The sequence below is a fragment of the Tachypleus tridentatus genome, chromosome 12 (genome assembly GCF_004210375.1).
Source record: "Tachypleus tridentatus isolate NWPU-2018 chromosome 12, ASM421037v1, whole genome shotgun sequence".
Classification (NCBI taxonomy): domain Eukaryota; kingdom Metazoa; phylum Arthropoda; class Merostomata; order Xiphosura; family Limulidae; genus Tachypleus; species Tachypleus tridentatus.
This window is the reverse complement of record NC_134836.1, coordinates 48,762,889-48,784,180: the sequence shown is the minus strand read 5'-3', so window position 1 is coordinate 48,784,180 and position 21,292 is coordinate 48,762,889. Positions and strand designations below refer to the sequence as shown.

The 21,292-nt window shown below is 31.4% G+C and overlaps 1 protein-coding gene across 3 annotated transcripts in view; it reads right to left on the bottom strand.

Annotated features, from left to right (window-relative positions):
• Positions 1 to 612: 612 nt before the first annotated feature.
• Cbs (Cystathionine beta-synthase) overlaps positions 613 to 21,292 on the bottom strand; it is a 47,909-nt gene continuing 27,229 nt past the window's right edge. For all 3 annotated transcript variants that reach the window (XM_076469221.1, XM_076469220.1, XM_076469222.1), the window contains 9 exons: positions 19,161 to 19,375; positions 17,407 to 17,568; positions 15,977 to 16,102; positions 13,587 to 13,671; positions 12,745 to 12,928; positions 8,700 to 8,834; positions 5,860 to 5,968; positions 5,064 to 5,148; positions 613 to 2,325 (listed from right to left, as the gene is read on the bottom strand). In XM_076469221.1, coding sequence (XP_076325336.1) covers positions 2,165 to 2,325; positions 5,064 to 5,148; positions 5,860 to 5,968; positions 8,700 to 8,834; positions 12,745 to 12,928; positions 13,587 to 13,671; positions 15,977 to 16,102; positions 17,407 to 17,568; positions 19,161 to 19,375 — 1,262 coding nt within the window. In that variant the 3' untranslated portion in view covers positions 613 to 2,164. The remainder of the gene's footprint in view (positions 2,326 to 5,063; positions 5,149 to 5,859; positions 5,969 to 8,699; positions 8,835 to 12,744; positions 12,929 to 13,586; positions 13,672 to 15,976; positions 16,103 to 17,406; positions 17,569 to 19,160; positions 19,376 to 21,292) is intronic.

Sequence of the window (21,292 nt, the reverse complement as noted above, 5' to 3'; positions counted from 1 at the left end):
TCTTTGGGTTTTACCAACATACACAGGGTACCTGTCCCAATAAGTGCTGAGATCAGCATTCAATTGACAGTTATAAGTTTTATAGGAGCAAGAGTCCTGACTACAAAGTTCACAATATTCTTGATGATGAGAAACCCACTTCAAATAAAAAATGTGTCTCAGAATGGCTGGTATGGGTATTAACACTTTTATTGATAAGCAGAGAACAACAATGAAGATGACCTAGGAAGGACGAAACATTGTTCTCTGCCTATCAATAAAAGTGTTAACCCATACCAGCCGTTCCGAGGGTAAATATTGTCTAGAGCTGGCTCTGAAATTATTATTAATACCTACATCTTTAAATGTGTTTTCTACTACACTAATAGCATGTTAATATGGAAGAGACACTGTACAAAAATTTGTTCAACAGCAATTACAAGTGTATTTATATTATGTGCTATATAAAAATTTTTGTTTTAATACAACTAAAACTAATTTGAAAAACTACATGGCCATCAAGTTATCCAGTATATGTGATAAAACTGAACTAATGTTTGCTAGATTGATATTTTAACTATCTTGTTGGTTTTCAAAATAGTGTTGTGAGGCAGTAGTAAAAATGCACCCATATTCAAAGTTTTTATTTTTATTAAAGCATTTCTAAGAAATATGTTAACATGTTTCTTTTAATAACAATACTGATTTTTAAAATATTTTTTATAATATGTAATATAAAGCAAAATGCACTTTACTGAACATGTCTTCTGGTATTGCATTCAGAACAGTAACAAGATACATTACTTTGGTATTAGACTTTTCAAACTTCATACATTTAGTCTACACACGAGCCCTCCTACAACTGTAACATTTAACTTTCAGCTAATATCTGATAATTAATTATCTACACAATACTCAAAAAAATTTAGATATATTCAAATCTTAATGCAAATAGAATACTTAATGAATAAAATATGCAGTAAAATAGAGTACTAACAAATCTTAATTTACACTTTGTAACTTTAATGACAGCAGTTCACCATTCTTCCTAATTCAAACTGATATTACTGTTAGTACTTTTTCTCTTAGTACAGCACTGTTATATGTTTTATAACTTGATGTTACTGAAAACCTAAAATGTGTAGAGTTAATCATATTATGAAAAACAAAAGAACATATACGCCCAAGTTTATTAGAATTTTATAGTCAAAAAACACTTTAAAATATCTCAAAAGTAAACAGTAAATCAAAACTATGTTTGATATCTAATGCACATAAAAAACTAAACATAAAAGTGTTTTTTTATCGATAGAACTGGCTATTATTTGGCACACCAGAGCATAAATCTACAGAAAGCAGTTGTTTACATATAAACAATGCACTTAAAAAAAACTGAGAAAAATTGGATAAAGAATATATAAAAATAGTCTTAAAAAATTAAAAGAAAATTAAATACCTGACCATATCACATGGAGAAAGCTGTAATATAGAAAAGTTATATAAAGAATGTCTTATGTAAATCTTGATTCATTACTTGTTGAAGTGAATACTCTTAAAGAACTAGTAACAAATGTACAACCACATTAACTGTAGAAGCTTTCAGGTACACAAAAAACACAGTTTTAATGGCTTAACTACCACTATATTTTTCTCTGAATAACAACCTATAACTTCTTATGCTTTATGTATGACAAAAAGCATCTGACAACAATTACAATAACACAAAAAAATAAACTTAAGCTTCCTTAGTACCCAGTTACAAGGAAAATAATACAATTTATATTCTTGCTTACATCACAAGTGTCACACTGTTGTTTTAAAATATTTAAGGAAATGTATATAAATCGTAAACCATAGAATAAAAATATAAGAAATCATAGTTTCAGTGAGCTTCCCTAAAACGTTTCAAAATGTAAGCCAGTATACAAGAGAATACACTAAACATTACAAAATGTTTAAACCAGTTTTTCTATTTTTTATGTTACATTGCTGTTCTAACTTCATAAAATGGTTGCCCATCATCAACAAATCAAACTACCAAGAAGAAAAAATGTTGAGAAAAGAAAAACTTAACATTAAAGCAGTAATTATAGTTGGATACTGAATATAAAGAAAATCTCTGTGAAAAATAACTCATGACTACAATTTTTGTCCCTGTGAAAAGGAAATGCTGCCTCTATTGACATCATGCTTGTATTTCATTATCATCCGGTGGAGGGGAGGTTGAATCAGACCTTATTTTACCATGTATATCCTCTTCTTCACTGGTGATATAGTTCAAGAGATCAATACGAGTAGCGACTCCAATGACAACGTGTTTTGTTTCAACTGTATCTCGATTAAGAACTATGAGAAATAAGCAGAGAACTATGAAGCTGTTATACTTTCAAAATTCATTTAAGTTTTAACCAACTTTGGTTCTTAAAATTTATTTGAAAGTTAGGTTTTAGCTGAATTCAAATTAGATAGAAAATCATCAACACAATGTATTAAGAAAACAACTAAAGGAAAGTCAAAGGCCCAAACACATTTTTGGATAATAAGTAAAATGTACTTAAACCAAAAATTTTAGAATGGTTTCTTTATATCATGTTTTAAGAAATATTTCATAATTTTGAAGTCTCAACAAATTCTACAGATGAGGGGATTTTAAGAAATTTTAGAAATTAACTCAAACACTTTGTACCTACAATCCTTCTATATAAGTTGTATTACATAAAATCTATTTTTCATACAGATTTAAAAAAGTTTAAAAACAAATTATATTTATTAAATTTTGAAATGCTTCTTAGATTCAGTGTTACACTCAATAAATCACTAAATAAGCTCAGGGTTGATACATAATGTTGGAAGTCCAACACCACTAACTATATTTAAATTGGACTAATTCTTTATGACTCAAAGAGCAATTGTAACTTTACACATGAAGTGAACTGATCAAGAAAAATCAAACAATACAGGTGGGATCATTCTGTTAACAAGGTGGAAAAGTGGTGCTTAAATTTGAGATCATTTTTTTTTTACTACAATCATGCTTTATATGATCCTGATAAATTCATTGTTTAAAGAGATTAAATAGTATAACACTTATCCTGCAAAATTCCTAGTTTAAAAGAGGTTAAATAGTATAACACTTATACGCTTAATTCCTTGTTTACAAGTAGTTAACTAGTTTAGTACCAATTTTGTTTTTTTTTAGTTTCCAAATTTCATCACTGGGAAACTCTTCATCTGATTAAGAGTGAATATCAAAATATTTATAGCAAGTACTAAGGTGCCTAACATGGAATTCTTGTTGTGTATTTAGAATTTATCTATAACTTTTCTCGGACACATAGAATATTATGATAAAGTGAATATAACAGAACATTAAACAAACTGCATTGCATACTTTTTACAAACGTTCTAAATAATAATTAGGTTGATTTTTTTTGTAAAAGATATCATAAGTTCACTTTTAGTATTTGTGTTACTTTTTTTAGGTTATAAATTTTTCACTGTTTACCTCTGAAATATTTTTTTTTAAATGTTTAATAGATATTGCTTGAATACAATTAACTTTCACAATTCATTCAATGAAAAAGCAGTTGTGTCATCTAAACAGTTTGCTTTCACAAGCTTTAGATTTACTGTATTCACTAAATCACAATATCTTAACTTCTTTCTATCTCATCATAGAAGAATATTACTGTATCTTTCAAACAGTGATAACATTAAACAAAAACATGAGCAGGAATCAAAATAATATCATTGTGAACAATGAAACAAAATTCCAAGCCACTAAACATTTCATTTGTCTTGAGGTTTTTGATTACCAAAGATTTCAACTTAAACATTTTGAAAAATATAACTATATTTCATGCCAGTGTATCGTATATTATTTACACAAAAGTATTAAAGTTTGGAATACTACTTTCCAATTGGTCGTTAACTAAAGGTGGTACCCTAATGAACATTCTAAAGACTGTCCAAGATAAATACAAGTTCAACTAATAAAATCACAGTTGATGAAACAGAAGATGTAAAACATAAAATAAATATCATGCTAACCATACGAGTTTAAATTTTTCTGGGAAGAGATAAATCTAAGTTCACAAGCCAGAAACAAACATCTAAAAGTGCTGTGTTTACAGTTTGTTTGTTTTTGAATGTCCCGCAAAGCTATTTGAGGGCTAGCCATCCTCAATATAGCAGTGTAAGACTAGAGGGAAGGCAGCTAGTTATCACCACCAATTCCCAACTCTTGAGCTACTCTTTTACCAATGAATAGTGGGATTGACCATACCATTATAACACCCCACAGTTGAAAGGGTAAGCACATTTGGTGTGATGGGGACGCGAACCTGTGACCCTTAGATTACAAGTTGAATGCCTTAACCACCTGGCCATGCCAGGCCTGTGTTTACAGTTCAAACACGTTTTATAATATTTGTTGTGAGGGAAACTAATGAGGCATTATATAATGCTAAGATACCAATTATAAAATACTGTTTAATCCAAATTCACTTTGTAATTTATCTTTGAAAGCTGGGCTGTGGTGTTGTTCTCAGACAAACCTGAACAACTATCGGGTATAAAAAATAAAAAAAGGGTTAAAAGATTCTGAAATAACATCACCAAGCAATATGATGCTGAAAACACCAAACCTTTGTTACTGCTAGCCTTCAATTAAATTCATTTTCAAGTTTTTCTGCACAATCCAACATACCCAGGACGAATTATATTTATTTTTACACCTGCATCATTTAATAATGTGGTTGATTAGTTTACATCTGGCTATTTAATATTTAAAAAGGAATATGAAATATTTTAAATAAATAATGTAGTCAAATGTTTAATTTTATGAAAATGGCCACACAACTTTATGTACTAGAAAAATGAACTGAGTATTACCAAATTTATTTGGAGAGATGGGGCTTTATAATGTTAGTTTTTACTCTTTGACCAGTAACATTGGTATGTGTGAGCAACAGGATGCTAAGTATCTTTTACCACGTCATCCACAGTCATGACAGTTGTCATCTTGTCATCTGCAATAAATTCACTCCTCATTCTTTTTTAATAAACGAAAATAAAAATCTTACACTGTTTCTGTTCATGTACTACCAGGGCAAAGTGACCTTTGTCCAGATAACGATACAATCTGCCGAGTGTTGTCTCTAGAGTAATCTGCAAAATAAACAGAAATCTACTTTAGAAATAGAAAGTATTAATACAATATTTTAATAGTACTTTGGAAGATTTAAATTACATTGAAAAGTATGCAGTATAAATGCTAATACTTGAATGTTTGTATTAAGGTTAACATATATCAACATCTACATGTTTAGTTGAGCATCTAAAAAAATAAAAAACAGAAACGTAGATAACTTTATCCAACTGTGTATATGCATATATTCAAATAGCCAAACAGGTAACGAACATCAAACCTCTAATTATATACTTGCATATATTTAACACCAGTATTGACATATCAAAACCTACAATTCAGCACATTTAGTTACATTAATACTTAAATTAATCTAGTATATCTTATAGCTAGGTATGTAGCCGAGTGGATCATACTATTTAAAATGTTAAAAATAGCATTATAGAAGCTAAAATATTTAATATTAACTATTTAAGAAGTTAAGATTTATATTGCATAGGTTAGCTTAAGTTTTGCATACTTAAAATGTTAAAATTACATTGTACAGATTAGCTTACCAAATACTACATATTTAGATATTAACCATCACATTGTACAGTTCCCTTATAATAAACAACTACGTTTAAAATCTACAAATGTTAGACTACAGATTCTATTATATTTAATTTGATGGCTATAGCTTATACTGTATCTTGTATCTAATGTTTAAATACACTAAGTTATTTATTTACTTTGAAAAACTGTGTGTAAAGCACTTCAGAAACTTGGGCTGTGCCTGTCACTTTTCCAGCTAAAATCTTTGCCATCAGGTTACCCAGAGTCACCATTCCTTTCACAACTCTGAAAACAGAAGAAAGGGATAATAATCATAAAACTTGTAAAAAATTATGTCATATTTATTGTTAAGTTTCTTTGATTATTCTTGAAGAAAGAAGAGGAATACATCTGCAAGCTACTTACACACCAGAGTATTTTAACATTAACCTTTGAATTAACTAAACATTTGAGAACACAAATTACTTTTTCAACAATAACACCGACATATGCTCATGCCTTACGAGAAGGTAGGAAAGATGGGAATGTTTCCTTGTGGCCCACTGCATACTTGGGGGCTAATGAAAGATAATGGGAATGTTTAAGAAAACATCACCCTTGTCTTCAATCACTTATGCATAAAAGCAACATCAACCCAAAAACGTTTGATGTGAAAGGCACATATAAATTTTCCCTGGACCTATGATGACTCTCAGCAGCCCTGTATTTGCCAGGTTTGAACAAAACCCATTAAAATTAACATTTAAAAAGGGCACCCAGAAATTTATAAAGTTAAACAAGCAGAGCAAACTATTAATATATTTTCCTAAAATAATTAGAAACTACACAGAAAAACTGCAAAGATTCCATTTGGAAAAACTATGTATTCTTTTGTAAATTACCAAAACAGGCTGACCTCAAATATTAACTAAAATTGTATGGTTAATAAAACATTGATAATGATGTAGTTTCTGTAGACCCACTTTTATTTGTCATTTAAATGTCTAAATTTGAAAACAATTCATCTGCACAAAATTTTATTTCACATTATTGACAAATACGTTAACTGTAAATTTACAGAAAAACTTGGATGTTTTATTACATTTTCTGATAGTACAAACTGGGTAAAAACAGAATAATAATTAAAAACAATGAGTCAAATAGCTAATTCTCTATTGGTACATTAAATAACAGAGGCCTGTGAATTTAAACTTCATAAAAGTTATTTTGGTTTTAATAATGGACTTTCCATAATTCATCTATGCATGTATTTAAAAAATAATATACATTTTTCTCTATAACATAAGGATTTTTTACAAGATAGATGAAATTATTACTTTGTTTACTAAAATGAACATTTTTTATTACAAAGTTTAAGAAAACTATGAATAAACTGAAGAAAATGGAAGAAAACTGATGTTAAATAAATATGCATTCTCATTCATCCTGATTTTATTTCAGAAGTCTATGTCTTTTAGTATCAAAACTATGTGTTGTGGTCTTTCATGTCTTGCATCTGGAGCACATTTCATTTGAATGGCCAGTAGTAATCAGCTATCATGCTGATGTTTCACCTTCTCTGATGCCTGCTCTCTATTTCCTTGATGTCTTGATGAAGCCTTTCCCTTTGTTCTTCACTAACAGCACTGAGATTTTCAAGGAAATAGTCAATATATGAGTGAAAGAAATGAATTTTTGTACTCAAATTACAACCAAACTCTTTGAATTGTATATCACTGTAGTATATTTGTACTTTGGGTTGTGGTTGGAATGCCAAAATCCTTCAAAAGTTACCCAGTTTACCTTGTGTGAAAAGTTGTGCTTCACTAGACATATCAGTTTGAAAAAAAATCTAACATCATTTATACTGACATAAGAATCAGAATTAGATGAAACTAAATCAAGAATCTCTGGTGGTGTAGGTACAGGTATATCAGGTCTTATAGTAGATTGAAGGTTTAGATAAGATTTTTTGTTTGTTTGTTTTTTGTTTAGTGTTGTGGCCTTAAAACATGAAATGATGAAAAATAGCAGTCATCTCTGTGGTTTTTCATCTCATATCACACCACCAGAATTTCAAAAAGCAAATACTTTTTCTTACCTTTAGTTTATTATCTCAACTCATCAACACAAATGATGTAGAGTCCATGATCTGTCTTGGTCCTTGCACATAATACACTTTTTTGGTGAATTCTGTAATATTTTGCCTACATTTTTTTACAGTAAATTTATCACAAATCTAACAGAACGTGTTTGGGTCATTTAAACAACCTATTCTGCTAAAGTAACAAATAAATTATATTTAAGAGAAAAAAATAAGGTCAAAGTTCACTCACAAACAAATAGTATCCAGAAATGACTAGTTATATCGCCTGTAAACTATTTATATAATTGCAGTGTTTCCCAGTGTTATAGAATGACTGATACGATTCTCACATCTCAAGTGGTCTAGAGAAATCTACAGATAGTGGGTATCAACATTTTAAGCATAACAAAATCTGACCCAATTTCAGTGAAAATTATTCACTTACATAAAAGTACACATGACATTTTCTGAAAAATCCAAGTATTGGAGAAAAATGGATATCATTTTAGGATTCAACATACAGGAATTACTGTAAAACATGTAAAAATTTAAAGACAATAAAACCATTGCAAGCCTGTGTTATCAATTAACAATATAAGCATTCTCTTAACAATCAAGACTGCCATTTCCTATCAACCAATAGTAATTCAACCTTATGCATTAATTCTATTATAAAAGCCTCTTCTAATGCAACATGGTTCTACACAATCTTCAAAATGAGTTTAAAATCAGAATAGGAAAATACAATTCACAGAATGAGGAGCTTACCTACTGAATAACAGTGGTGTATATCAACTGATATTATATAATGAAGTATTACACAAAAAATATTAAAAATTATACCTATTATGAGAAAAAAAATCAAACAACATAATGATTGCAGTTATAAAGATATTCCAATACAAAGTATGAAACCCCTCTCTAATGAAGAAAAGGAATGTATAAACCTACCCTGTTTCATCTACAACTGGCAGCTGATCAAAACCTTCTTTGTTCATTATGTCAATAGCATCCTGACAGCTCATGTGTGGGAGAACAGTTAAAGGAGGGTCCAAATTCAGACAGCTAACACGCAAGTCCCACCACCTGTAGAAAATTTCAGATAGAAATGGTTTTCAAAAACTAAGTGCAATACAAGACAGAAAACATGGAGAAAAACCAAATAACTTTTAAACAGTTGATATTAATAATACCAACAAACCAAGGATGAACACTCCTTATGTTCCTCTCAGGCATCAACAAACCAAGGATGAACACTCCTTATGTTCCTCTCAGGCTACAGTACCAACAAACCAAGGATGAACACTCCTTATGTTCCTCTCAGGCTACAGTACCAACAAACCAAGGATGAACACTCCTTATGTTCCTCTCAGGCATCAACAAACCAAGGATGAACACTAACGTTCATCCTCAGCTACAGCATCAACAAACCAAGGATGAACACTCCTAATGTTCATCCTCAGCTACAGCATCAACAAACCAAGGATGAACACTCCTAATGTTCATCCTTAGCTACAGCATCAACAAACCAAGGATGAAAACTCCTTATGTTCCTCTCAGGCATCAACAAACCAAGGAAGAACACTCCTAACGTTTCTCCTCAGCTACAGCATCAACAAACCAAGGATGAACACTCCTAATGTTCATCCTCAGCTACAGCATCAACAAACCAAGGATGAACACTCCTAATGTTCATCCTCAGATACAGCATCAACAAACCAAGGATGAACACTCCTAATGTTCATCCTCAGCTACAGCATCAACAAACCAAGGATGAACACTCCTAATGTTCATCCTCAGCTACAGCATCAACAAACCAAGGATGAACACTCCTAATGTTCATCCTCAGCTACAGCATCAACAAACCAAGGATGAACACTCCTAATCTTCATCCTCAGCTACAGCATCAACAAACCAAGGATGAACACTCCTAATCTTCATCCTCAGCTACAGCATCAACAAACCAAGGATGAACACTCCTAATCTTCATCCTCAGCTACAGCATCAACAAACCATGGATGAACACTCCTAATGTTCATCCTCAGCAACAGCATCAACAAACCAAGGATGAACACTCCTAATGTTCATCCTCAGCTACAGCATCAACAAACCAAGGATGAACACTCCTAATGTTCATCCTCAGCTACAGCATCAACAAACCAAGGATGAACACTCCTAATGTTCATCCTCAGCTACAGCATCAACAAACCAAGGATGAACACTCCTTATGTTCCTCCTTAGCTACAGCATCAACAAACCAAGGATGAACACTCCTTATGTTCCTCCTTAGCTACAGCATCAACAAACCAAGGATGAACACTCCTTATGTTCCTCCTTAGCTACAGCATCAACAAACCAAGGATGAACACTCCTTATGTTCCTCCTTAGCTACAGCATCAACAAACCAAGGATGAACACTCCTAATGTTTCTCCTTAGCTACAGCATCAACAAACCAAGGATGAACACTCCTAATGTTTCTCCTTAGCTACAGCATCAACAAACCAAGGATGAACACTCCTTATGTTCATCCTCAGCTACAGCATCAACAAACCAAGGATGAACACTCCTTATGTTCATCCTCAGCTACAGCATCAACAAACCAAGGATGAACACTCCTTATGTTCATCCTCAGCTACAGCATCAACAAACCAAGGATGAACACTCTTTATGTCCCTCCTCAGCTACAGCATCAACAAACCAAGGATGAACACTCTTTATGTTCCTCCTCAGCTACAGCATCAACAAACCAAGGATGAACACTCCTTATGTTCCTCCTTAGCTACAGCATCAACAAACCAAGGATGAACACTCCTTATGTTCCTCCTTAGCTACAGCATCAACAAACCAAGGATGAACACTCCTTATGTTCCTCCTTAGCTACAGCATCAACAAACCAAGGATGAATATATTCCTAAACCTTGTTATCTCTTTAAGACATTACTACTAGACAATGGACAAAGTGTATGATTTTTTAACTTTTGTTTCATAGCTTCACAATAATTTTTTTGTAATTAATTTCATTGAGTGAAAAAATTGACAAGAACTTTGGCAAAAGGATATAAAAAATGTTAAAATACTACATGTTGGTAACTTCACCTCAAACTTGAGTCTCACTTTTTTTAGTTTTACAGAATACTACAGAAAAACAGTTTCAAAAATACATTAAAGAGTGTTTTAATAACAACATGTATTTAGTTAATTGTACCACCAAATATAATTTTATTATCTGTCTGATTGCAATTTTTTGCATAGTTCTATATGAAATCATTCCCCGATGATGCAATAATTTCTTATCACACTATAATGAATAATTAAAATAAACCCACAATAATAAAGTACTTTTTCATTGTTGATTCATGCTGGTAATATTGCTAAATTTTATGATAATGTTTGTGTGATAATACACCTATCATTTGTTCTTTTTACTGAAGAGATACAATGCAGTAAATACATACTTACATTTTTGGTTTAACTAACCATTATAAATGACTCTCTTCATTCCCCTTTCATATTTTAAGTTAATGGTACCCAGTTGTGTAATACTGTTGAAGCTGTAAAATGAGGAATATGCAAAATTACTCTCATAGATTTCAATAGAAAACGTTTTTCCATCATAATTGGCCTATTATTAAAGTTATCCATTGTCTCATGCAAAGTTGTACTTGTGTTAGTACGAAAAATTCCCAGCATTTGTCTGATGTGGAATTTTCAAATAAACTCATTTCCTTTCAAGTAACTGGACAAGTTTCAAAGCTAAACTGTTTTCCAAACTTTTGAATAAGTTGTGTGTGAAGAATAGGACTGAAGAGTGAATATAAAAAAAATCAGGTGAAACAAAATAATCAAATTAAATGTATTCATGAAGGAAGTTGATTTTACTGGAGTGAGCTGTCAAAAATATTCTTTGAAAGTTGTTGAAAATCTGTTATAAATTTTTAGAGTTTATTCAATACTGATAAAGCATATCATTATATACAGAAAACAATAATGTTATTCATCTTAGGGTGTGTCACTATTTGCATGACTGTTGGTTATTCCCAATAAAAAACACAGTAGGTTAAATCCTCAAGGTGTCACATTATCTTCCAGCAAAAAAGATCACTGTCCACAGTGATTCTTTTCCAAGAGAGAAGGTGAAGATGGTATCACAAAAGTTAACCCACAACAATAGGTATTTTAGGAAAAATGGACTTACCACCTTTAATGACCAACTTTGTGTTTCAACCATGTACAAAACCTTTAAAAAAAACATTTCTTCAACAAGAGCAAAGAAAACAAAAAATATGATATTTGATAGCTTTCTTACCACAGTTCACTTTCTTACCTGAAGCATTTTGATCTGATAACTATTAGTTGTAGATTCTGGACATACTGAGCTATCAGCTGAAGCATCTATCAGTAGAATGATTATAATAAAACCTTATTCAAAGCTTTATATTTCCCATTATAGTGAAAATTGATGCACACACAATTTATGATCTGTATTTATATACCTCTAGTATTTTATTTTTCCAAGGTGCAAATAATTATAGAGGTTACAATTTCTAACATTTTAGTTGGGCAAGTGATTTAATTTCCAATAACTTCCCTAAAGTTTACCTTATATTGATTGAAAAACATATTTAAAAAAAAATTTATTTGAGACAGAAATGTTTTTTCAATTAAATATTTCTGAAAATTATAAAAATAAATATATTTTTAAAAAATGTTCACATTATTATTTTCAGTTTGAAAGCTAATTATGTACACACATTAGTACCAATCTCAACTGTAAGGGACGTGGATGTCAAATGCATGAAGATATTGCATGCTACTATTAATTATGGATGAAACTGTTCATAATAACCAGCAAAGAGAGATGTTTTATATTATTTAGTAATCTTAACAGTGTGTTTGAATGCATTCATGCCTGCATGTACAAGTCTGACTTCATACAACATTTCTTATTTTAGTGCAAGATATTTTCTTTCAGGACAAAACAAAAATACAACATACCAATGTTTAGCAGACATCTCAGAGTGAATGTCAATAAAATCTCTTACAGACATCCAACCATCATTTAAAAACTTTGTCATGTAATTTCTGACCCCATCAGGAAGTACCACAACACATCTCTGATTTGGTTTTAATTCTCGAGCACAATTGATAGCACCTAAAACTGCACTTCCACTGCTGCCACCTAGAATTAAGTTTATCCTTATTTATTAGAACTTAATTTTAATGCATTCAGTAAGTAATATTTCAGGTTTACTACATATGTACTCTAAACAAATAATTAAACAATACATAACTGATTAGGTACTTTAAATCCAATTGTTTTATCTGTCCTTGTAGGGCAATGTTTATATTACCTAAAAGTCATTAGTTATTTGTTAGGAATTTTGTAGTTTAGTGTACATATCAATGTTAAAGGCATAAATAGATGAAGCTTCACCAGAAAACTTTTAAAAAAATTAGCACAAACTTTTCTTATGTGTTTCAAGTATTGATGTTTGTTTCTGTTAAATATTATACAAAATTTCATCTTTGAAAAAAAAGAAAGAAAGAAGAAAAGCAAACAAAGCATATTAATGCTGTTAGGTACTGACATAGAAAGTCATACAACTACCTGAGGCACAAATAACCAAACTGTGGGTAACAAGTGTTTAAGACACAATGCTAGTTCTCATTTCACTGGTTGTATTAAAGTGCTGAAAAGAGTTCAAAGTTGCAAACTAGTCTTCACAAATAAAAACTCACTTCCCTTGTGAGACATAGGAAGACTAATGGTATCACAGAAGACTGAGTTTCTCATTTGTTATTACACATTACACTTAGACAAAACACTTGCCACTTACCACACAGTAATCCTTCACTACGTATTAATTCCCTGGCCATTAATAAGGAATCTTTGTCTGCAGATTTATACCATTTGTCTACAACCTGAAAACATATTCTGCAGCTGGTTAGCAATCTATAACTTACATACATTTATTTTCTTACAAAATATTTTTTATAGAATTCTAGAAATAGATGCAATACAACTCCACAAGGTAATAGCTTAAACATGAGGCATATAGTAAATCAAACTTTTTTATAACACTGTTAAATATAGTATATACCAATGGATTTTGAATGTATACTATATGACCAATTTCATCTCATTTCATAAAAACAAGTGACTTCAACCTTTGATTCATGTTTGTTACATTCGAGAAAATACGAATAACTGTAGATGAAATATACCATATTTTAAACTGTTTTATATCGAAAGGTAAAATAAAGAAAAAATTACTGTTTGCTTGGTTTTTATATTCACAAAGCTAAACAGTGGGTTATTGGTGCTCTGCCCACCACACATACTGAAACTTAATTTTCTACCATTATATTTTTTTGTTTGTTTTTCAAACTTCGAGTAAATCTACACCAGCATTATCTGCACTAACTGTCCCTAATTTAGCAGTGTAAGACTAGAGGGAAGGCAGCTAGTTATCACCTCCCACTGCCAACTCTTGGGCTACTCTTTTGCCAATGACTAGTAGGATTGACTGTCACATTATAATGCCCCCACAGCTGAAAGGGCGAGCGTGTTTGGTGTAATGGGGATTCGAAGTCTACCATAATAATCCCTTACAATGAGACACCAGTAGTGTAGAAAAGAAAATCAGAACAAATATTGGATGAAAGACATTTTTTGAAAGTTTTTAAATTAATCAATCAAGCAAAAGTTGTTTATGTGTATGCAAATACATATTTCTCTACAAGTCGGTTTTCTCGACATCACTGAAAAGTTGTTACATATATAAGTAATGAGTATAAATAGGTTTTCTTTAATAATTTGTTCACATGAATCAACCAGTAAGATTCAAGCTATAAGGTTTCTATACAAGATTTTTCTTACATATTTAAAATATAAAATATTTGACTTTTTCTTACTTTTACTTTTCCACACAAATAAATTAAAAATTATATCAACTATTTTTTAACTCTAGCTTACTTTAACCTGATCTGTGCCATAGACGAAATAACTCGTCCAAGCTGATCAGTAACACAGTGCCATGGACGAGTTAATTCGTTCTCAATAATACCTAACCTCAACGCTAGATGTCAGCACCATACATACATTTGACCTACCTACAAATTATTTCACTTTCGATCCAAAATGGCGTCACGAAAAAGTTACAAAATGAAGAAGCATTAGAGTTGTATTGTAGCAGCTGAAATACTTGGCAGTCAACAGGTTAATTTTTAATTCTTAATATCACCTTTTTCTTTCTTTTTGAAATTGTGCAAAACAAATTAAAAGGTTTGACATTTCTTTAAAAAACTTCTAAAACTTAATTTCTTTAATATTAAAACATTGCTAAAATCTAAATGTGTAATAAATGCTTTTAACAATAAATGCTTAAATATATAACAAATATTAAATAAGTATCAATAAATATTTTAAAAACATAATATGTTTGTTTGTTTGTTTGAATTTCGCACAAAGCTACTCAAGGGCTATCTGTGCTAACCGTCCCTAATTTAGCAGTGTAAAACTAGAGGGAAGGCAGCTAGCCATCACCACCCACCACCAACTCTTGGGCTACTCTTTTACCAACGACTAGTGGGATTGACTGTCACATTATAATGCCCCCATGGCTGAAAGGGCAAGCATGTTTGGCGCGATGGGGATGCGAACCTGCAACCCTCAGATTATGAGTCCCACACCTTAACACGCTTGGCCATGCCAGGCACACTTAATATGATAACATCATAATTATAAAGAAATAAACAGTTAAGTGTTGTGATTCTTTTATAAAGAAAAGCCTAAAAATTTACTTTCTTAGAATGATAGAAATTGATCCATATACTATCCTTCAAGTTCTCATATCTTTAACTTTCACCATAATTACTTCTAGAATTGAAACTGTAGCTCATTCTTTCAATAACTAGAGATTTCACATATATTTTTTACAAATTTGTACTTGCTGCAAAGAAGGAAAGAGAAAACAAGTACTTTGTAATACACTAGATCAAAGAGAATAATTAAATGGCAAATATTCATCTTCAAATCATTTTTTTTTTATTTTGGCGAGTTACTATAACCTTTATCTGTTATTTAGATTTAACTTTTTTTCAAGTTAAAACATAATTTTTAAATCTTTACTGAAACTTCCTTGAACCACAAACATGGAATATATAGAGATCCACTTCTATTTTCCAAACATGAGCCTGTAAGAATAAATTCTGAAGGAGTACTTACACTTCTATCCAACACAGCTGGTACAAAGTCGTACCCAATTCCTTCCACTTCATAAAATGATGATTCACAATCATTCAACACTTCTGGCTCTGCCAAAATTGATCCAACTGGATCAACACCAATTACCTAAGAAACACAATAATTCTCACCACCTGTCAAAACTTAGTAGATATTTCAATTTATTCACCAGAAAAATGTATTTCATAGCTATGTAACTAGAGGTAATAGAAATTTGATACAAAAGAATTAGTTTATTGAAATACGTATTATCTATCAATTTGCATGGTCACAACACTTAAGACAAAGGGGAAAATATACATAAAATTTTGAATTTATTAGAAAAGAATGTGTAAAGTAAATTTTTGTTGAGAGTATTTATTGTGTATGTATGAGCAGTAAAGGTAAAATGTAACTACAGAAAGAATTAGAAGACACAATGCCATGTTTTACTTATGATTTTTCACAGCAAATATAAGACTATGGATATTATAAGACACCGAGAAGAACTCATCTATTGAAACCCAAACAATGTACTTCTATTCATTTTATAAACATTAAGCTGATAAAAAAAATGTTTTTAAATGTGAGTGTATAATGATGCATCAACTCCACCTGTTGTTTGTATTCTGTATTAAGAATTTTTAGACATTTTTACTCCTCAGCAGTACTTGTTTTCGGTCAATGAAAATATCATACATGCTTTTTAAAACATTGTAATAACAGACAACTTGGCATTAAGTTCAGCTGATCTGTTGCATTACTTTTCATATTTAAGAAACATTTTAATACATAAATAATAAAAACAAACCATAATAAAAAAATTGGTTCTAATTTTATTGGTTTTATTACAATATTGTTCAGAAGTCAAAGTTCAAACAAATAATGAAAAATCAAAATTAAATTTTAAAAAGCTGATGCCGATATACTACAGATTAATTATTTAACTAGCAATAACTATATTCTGAAGCCAATACTTAAAAATGGTTTGGTTTGTTTTGAATTTCATGCAGAGCTACTTGAGGGTGATCTGCGCTAGCCGTCCCTAATTTAGCAGTGTAAGACAAGAGGGAAAGCAGCTAGTCATCACCACCCACTCTCAACTCTTAGGCTACTCTTTTACCAACGAATAGTAGAATTGACCATCACATTATAACACTCTCATGGCTGAAAGGCAAACTTGTTTGGCGTGACAGAGATTCGAACCCACGACCCTCCCTCAGATTACGAGTCGAGTGCCTTAACCACCTGGCCATGCTGAGCCACTTACAAATGATTATTAAAAACCAAAAAAACTCAAACATTAAGTGACTGTTAATTTTATTCAGTTGGTAATAATAATTCTGTTTTATTATTAAATCTTCTGGCATGTACTATGAAGCTTAGTGGATGAGGAAGAATTAAACAGCAACATTAATACAAAAGAAATGTACCTTACAATTTGGAAGTCTTTCTTTAATCTTACGTCCAACACCTGTAATAGTTCCCCCAGTTCCAGCACCTAATACAATCATGTCTAAATGACCATCACATTGATCAAGAATTTCTTCTGCAGTAGTGTCATAGTGAGCCAGGGGATTGCCACAGTTACGGTACTGTAATATAATGTGTTGTTACAAGATTCAGTACTAAATCAATACAAAAATATAATTAAACAAAGAAATAACTTTAGCTAAGACACCAATGATGTACTTCTAAATTAAACCTAGACTTTAATAGCACTCAAAGCTGATGACATATCAATTCATTAGTCCACTTACTCAGGGATTTTATTATTTATCATAGCATTTATTAAGTAAGGTTAAATGAAATATGGAATTGGACATCCATATCAATGATTTTTATTTAATTTCTCCTGTAACCTCAATTTATCATAGCAATAACAGGACACTGGATTTCAAGATAAAATGTTTTTAAAACATGTCAGAATAAATCCAAATATAATAAACTCAATCTAGGAGGCAGTACATCAAAATTAAAACTTATTAAAATGTTACAGTCAAAAGAGTTAATTTTATAAACCTATAAGTTACCATAATGGCAGGTGAGAATCTAATATACCATAGCTCTGCTGCCGGCCTACAATCATGTCGTGTGTAAGGTTTATCAAGTTTGGAGGAGTGTCCTACATAATTAGATAAATGTAACCTAACTTTACCATCAGTGAACTGTGAGAAAACATTACCCTAACAACCTTGACAACTATAATTTAGGATGTTTCAGTATGGAGCAGCAGGTATCGAAAACAAAACAACAACTAACATGCTATAAATGTTACTAATCCTCTGAATAACATAAAATGATTAAGAGAAACTCAACACTAGGAAGGCATCTACTATAATTAATATTTTATAAACTCAGTTTGATTTTGTCATTTGCTCTTACATCTACCATCCCAGAAATTTTAGTTTACACTTTTGTTTAACATACAGCTTTGTTGAAACCTAAAATTTAGTTTTTCTTAGTGAAATAAAAAGCATTAAGTACTTTGTCTTTAGAAATATCTATCATTCTACCAAACCAACCAACCAACCAACCAATCATTCTGACCTTTAGAAATATCTATCATTCTACCAAACCAACCAACCAACCAATCATTCTGACCTTTAGAAATATCTATCATTCCACCAAACCAACCAACCAACTAACCAATCATTCTGACCTTTAGAAATATCTATCATTCCACCAAACCAACCAACTAACCTGACCTTTAGAAATATCTATCATTCCACCAAACCAACCAACTAACCTGACCTTTAGAAATATCTATCATTCTACCAAACCAAACCAACCAATCATTCTACCAAACCAACCAACCAACCAATCATTCTGACCTTTAGAAATATCTATCATTCTACCAAACCAACCAACTAACCTGACCTTTAGAAATATCTATCATTCTACCAAACCAACCAACCAATCATTCTGACCTTTAGAAATATCTATCATTCTACCAAACCAACCAACCAATCATTCTGACCCTGACATTTAGAAATATCTATCATTCTACCAAACCAACCAACCAACCAACCAACCAATCATTCTGACCTTTAGAAATATCTATCATTCTACCAAACCAACCAACCAATCAATCATTCTGACAGACACGAGTTCTGCCTACAATCTCACCTGATCAAGTGTTATAGAATTTGATATTTCTAGACAAGAGTTCTGCCTACCATCTCACCTGATCAAGTATTACAGCATTTGGTATTTCTAAACAGAGTCTTTGAGCTACACTTATGTGAGACTCAGGAGAATCAAAACGAGCGCTGGTGGGTGTTCGTACGATCTCTGCTCCTAGGGCTCGCAGGACATCTACTTTCTCATTGCTCATTTTTTCAGGCATCACAATGATACAACGATAACCTTTCACAGCTGCTGCTAGTGCCAAGCCAATTCCTTGGTGAACAAAAAATAAATAAATAAATCGGAACATAAAGTATTGCAAGTCAGAAATCTGAAAAAAAGCAAAAAATAAACAAACTGCAATAAAAACTTAAGTTATGTGAAACACACACAATTTTATTATAGAACTTTTACATAAATATTAACATAACAACATAATAATATTTAGGAACAACAAGTGACCTCTTGACCCATCTTGGCTCTCCTACTTTTAAACTAAATTAAAACTATTAAATTAATAAATTAAAAACAAAAAATCTTTAAGGTCGCCCTTATTATTCATATAGTTATGAAGCTTTCTCTTTAATTTACTTCCTTCACATTTGAAGACAACCCATTCCATAGGCCAACCACCCTGTTATAAAAATAAAACCGTTATAGATGAAGAACATTCCTACCTTGCCAAAATTTATATTTTTAGCTTCTGGTCCAACTATCCTCACTCTTCAATATTAAAAAATATGATCCATCGACACTATCAATTTCCTCAACAATTTAATATATTTCAGACTCTCCTCTCATGACAACCCCTTCCATCCCAGGCACATTGTAGTAACCTTTCTATGAACCCTTTCCAACAATTTGATGTCTTTCCTAAGGCAAAGAACCCAAGATTGAACACAACACAATACTTCAAATATAGACTAACCAATAACCTACACAATGAAATTATAATATTTTAGACTTGTATTCAATATATCTGTAGATACCACCTAAAATCCTATTTGCCCTACCAATAGGAACAGCACATTACTTGGATGGCTTAAGAGACTGATCAACTATTACACCAAGACAGCGTTCTTCCTTAATAATATTAAGATTATTCCCATCCAAATTATCCTTGTAATTCAAATCATGATAACCCACATGCAATATCTTACACTTATCATAATTAAAACCCATAAACCATTTATTTGCCCAACTCACTGAATGATCTAAATCCAGTTGTAAAGCAGTAGCACCCCCTTCACAGCCAGCAACATCCAAGACGTTAATATCATCAGCAAATTTAAGATACTTATTGACCCTTCTTTCATCTATCTCATTACTGTAAATTAAAAAGAAAAAGGTCCTAAGATTGAGCCTTTTTTCCATCCAGTCATTCTTCTATCTAATTAACTAACTTATTCCCAACACCTATATAGATAATTTGTACAAACCTTTTATGTGACAACTTATAAAATCCTTTCTGAAAATCCAGATATATGAAATATGCTCCCTTACCCTTGTATACACAAGTAGTAACCTTTTCAAAGAATGTCAAAAGATATTAAAAGACTTTTCTTTAGTAAAACCATGTTGACTGTAAAAATTGTTAAAGACTTTGCAAAGCATCTTTTATTAAAATTTTCCAAAACTTTTCCCAAAACTGATGAAAGACTAATAGGCTAATAATTACTGAGATATTTTATTACCTCCCATGAAAAGAATGACATTACCTAACTTCCAATCTTTTAGCACCTGCATACTATTCAAGGACATATAAAAAAGATATCAAGTGACTTGCATATCCAATAAATTACCTCCTTTAAAATCCTTAAGGAAATATTATCTGACCCAGGAACCTTATCATTCTTTAAGTTTTCTAATTCTTTCCTAACAAGCGAAGAGTTAATACAGTCATCTTGTTTGATATAATTTCCATCTACCAACTGTTTAAAATGAGGAATACTGCTTGTATCTTCACTAATAAAATCTGAAAAACAAAACAGAATTTAACAACCAATCCATCCATCTCACGGTGAACAGGTATAAGGGTCCTACTCTCCCCCATCCATATTTTTCCCTTAATGTATTTAAAGAAATCTTTACTATTTATGTTTTTACATTTTCATCAAACTACTTTTAATACACCCTTTCTGATGACCTAATTCCCTGTTTCACCAACTTTCTTCATCTTCTAAGTCTCCT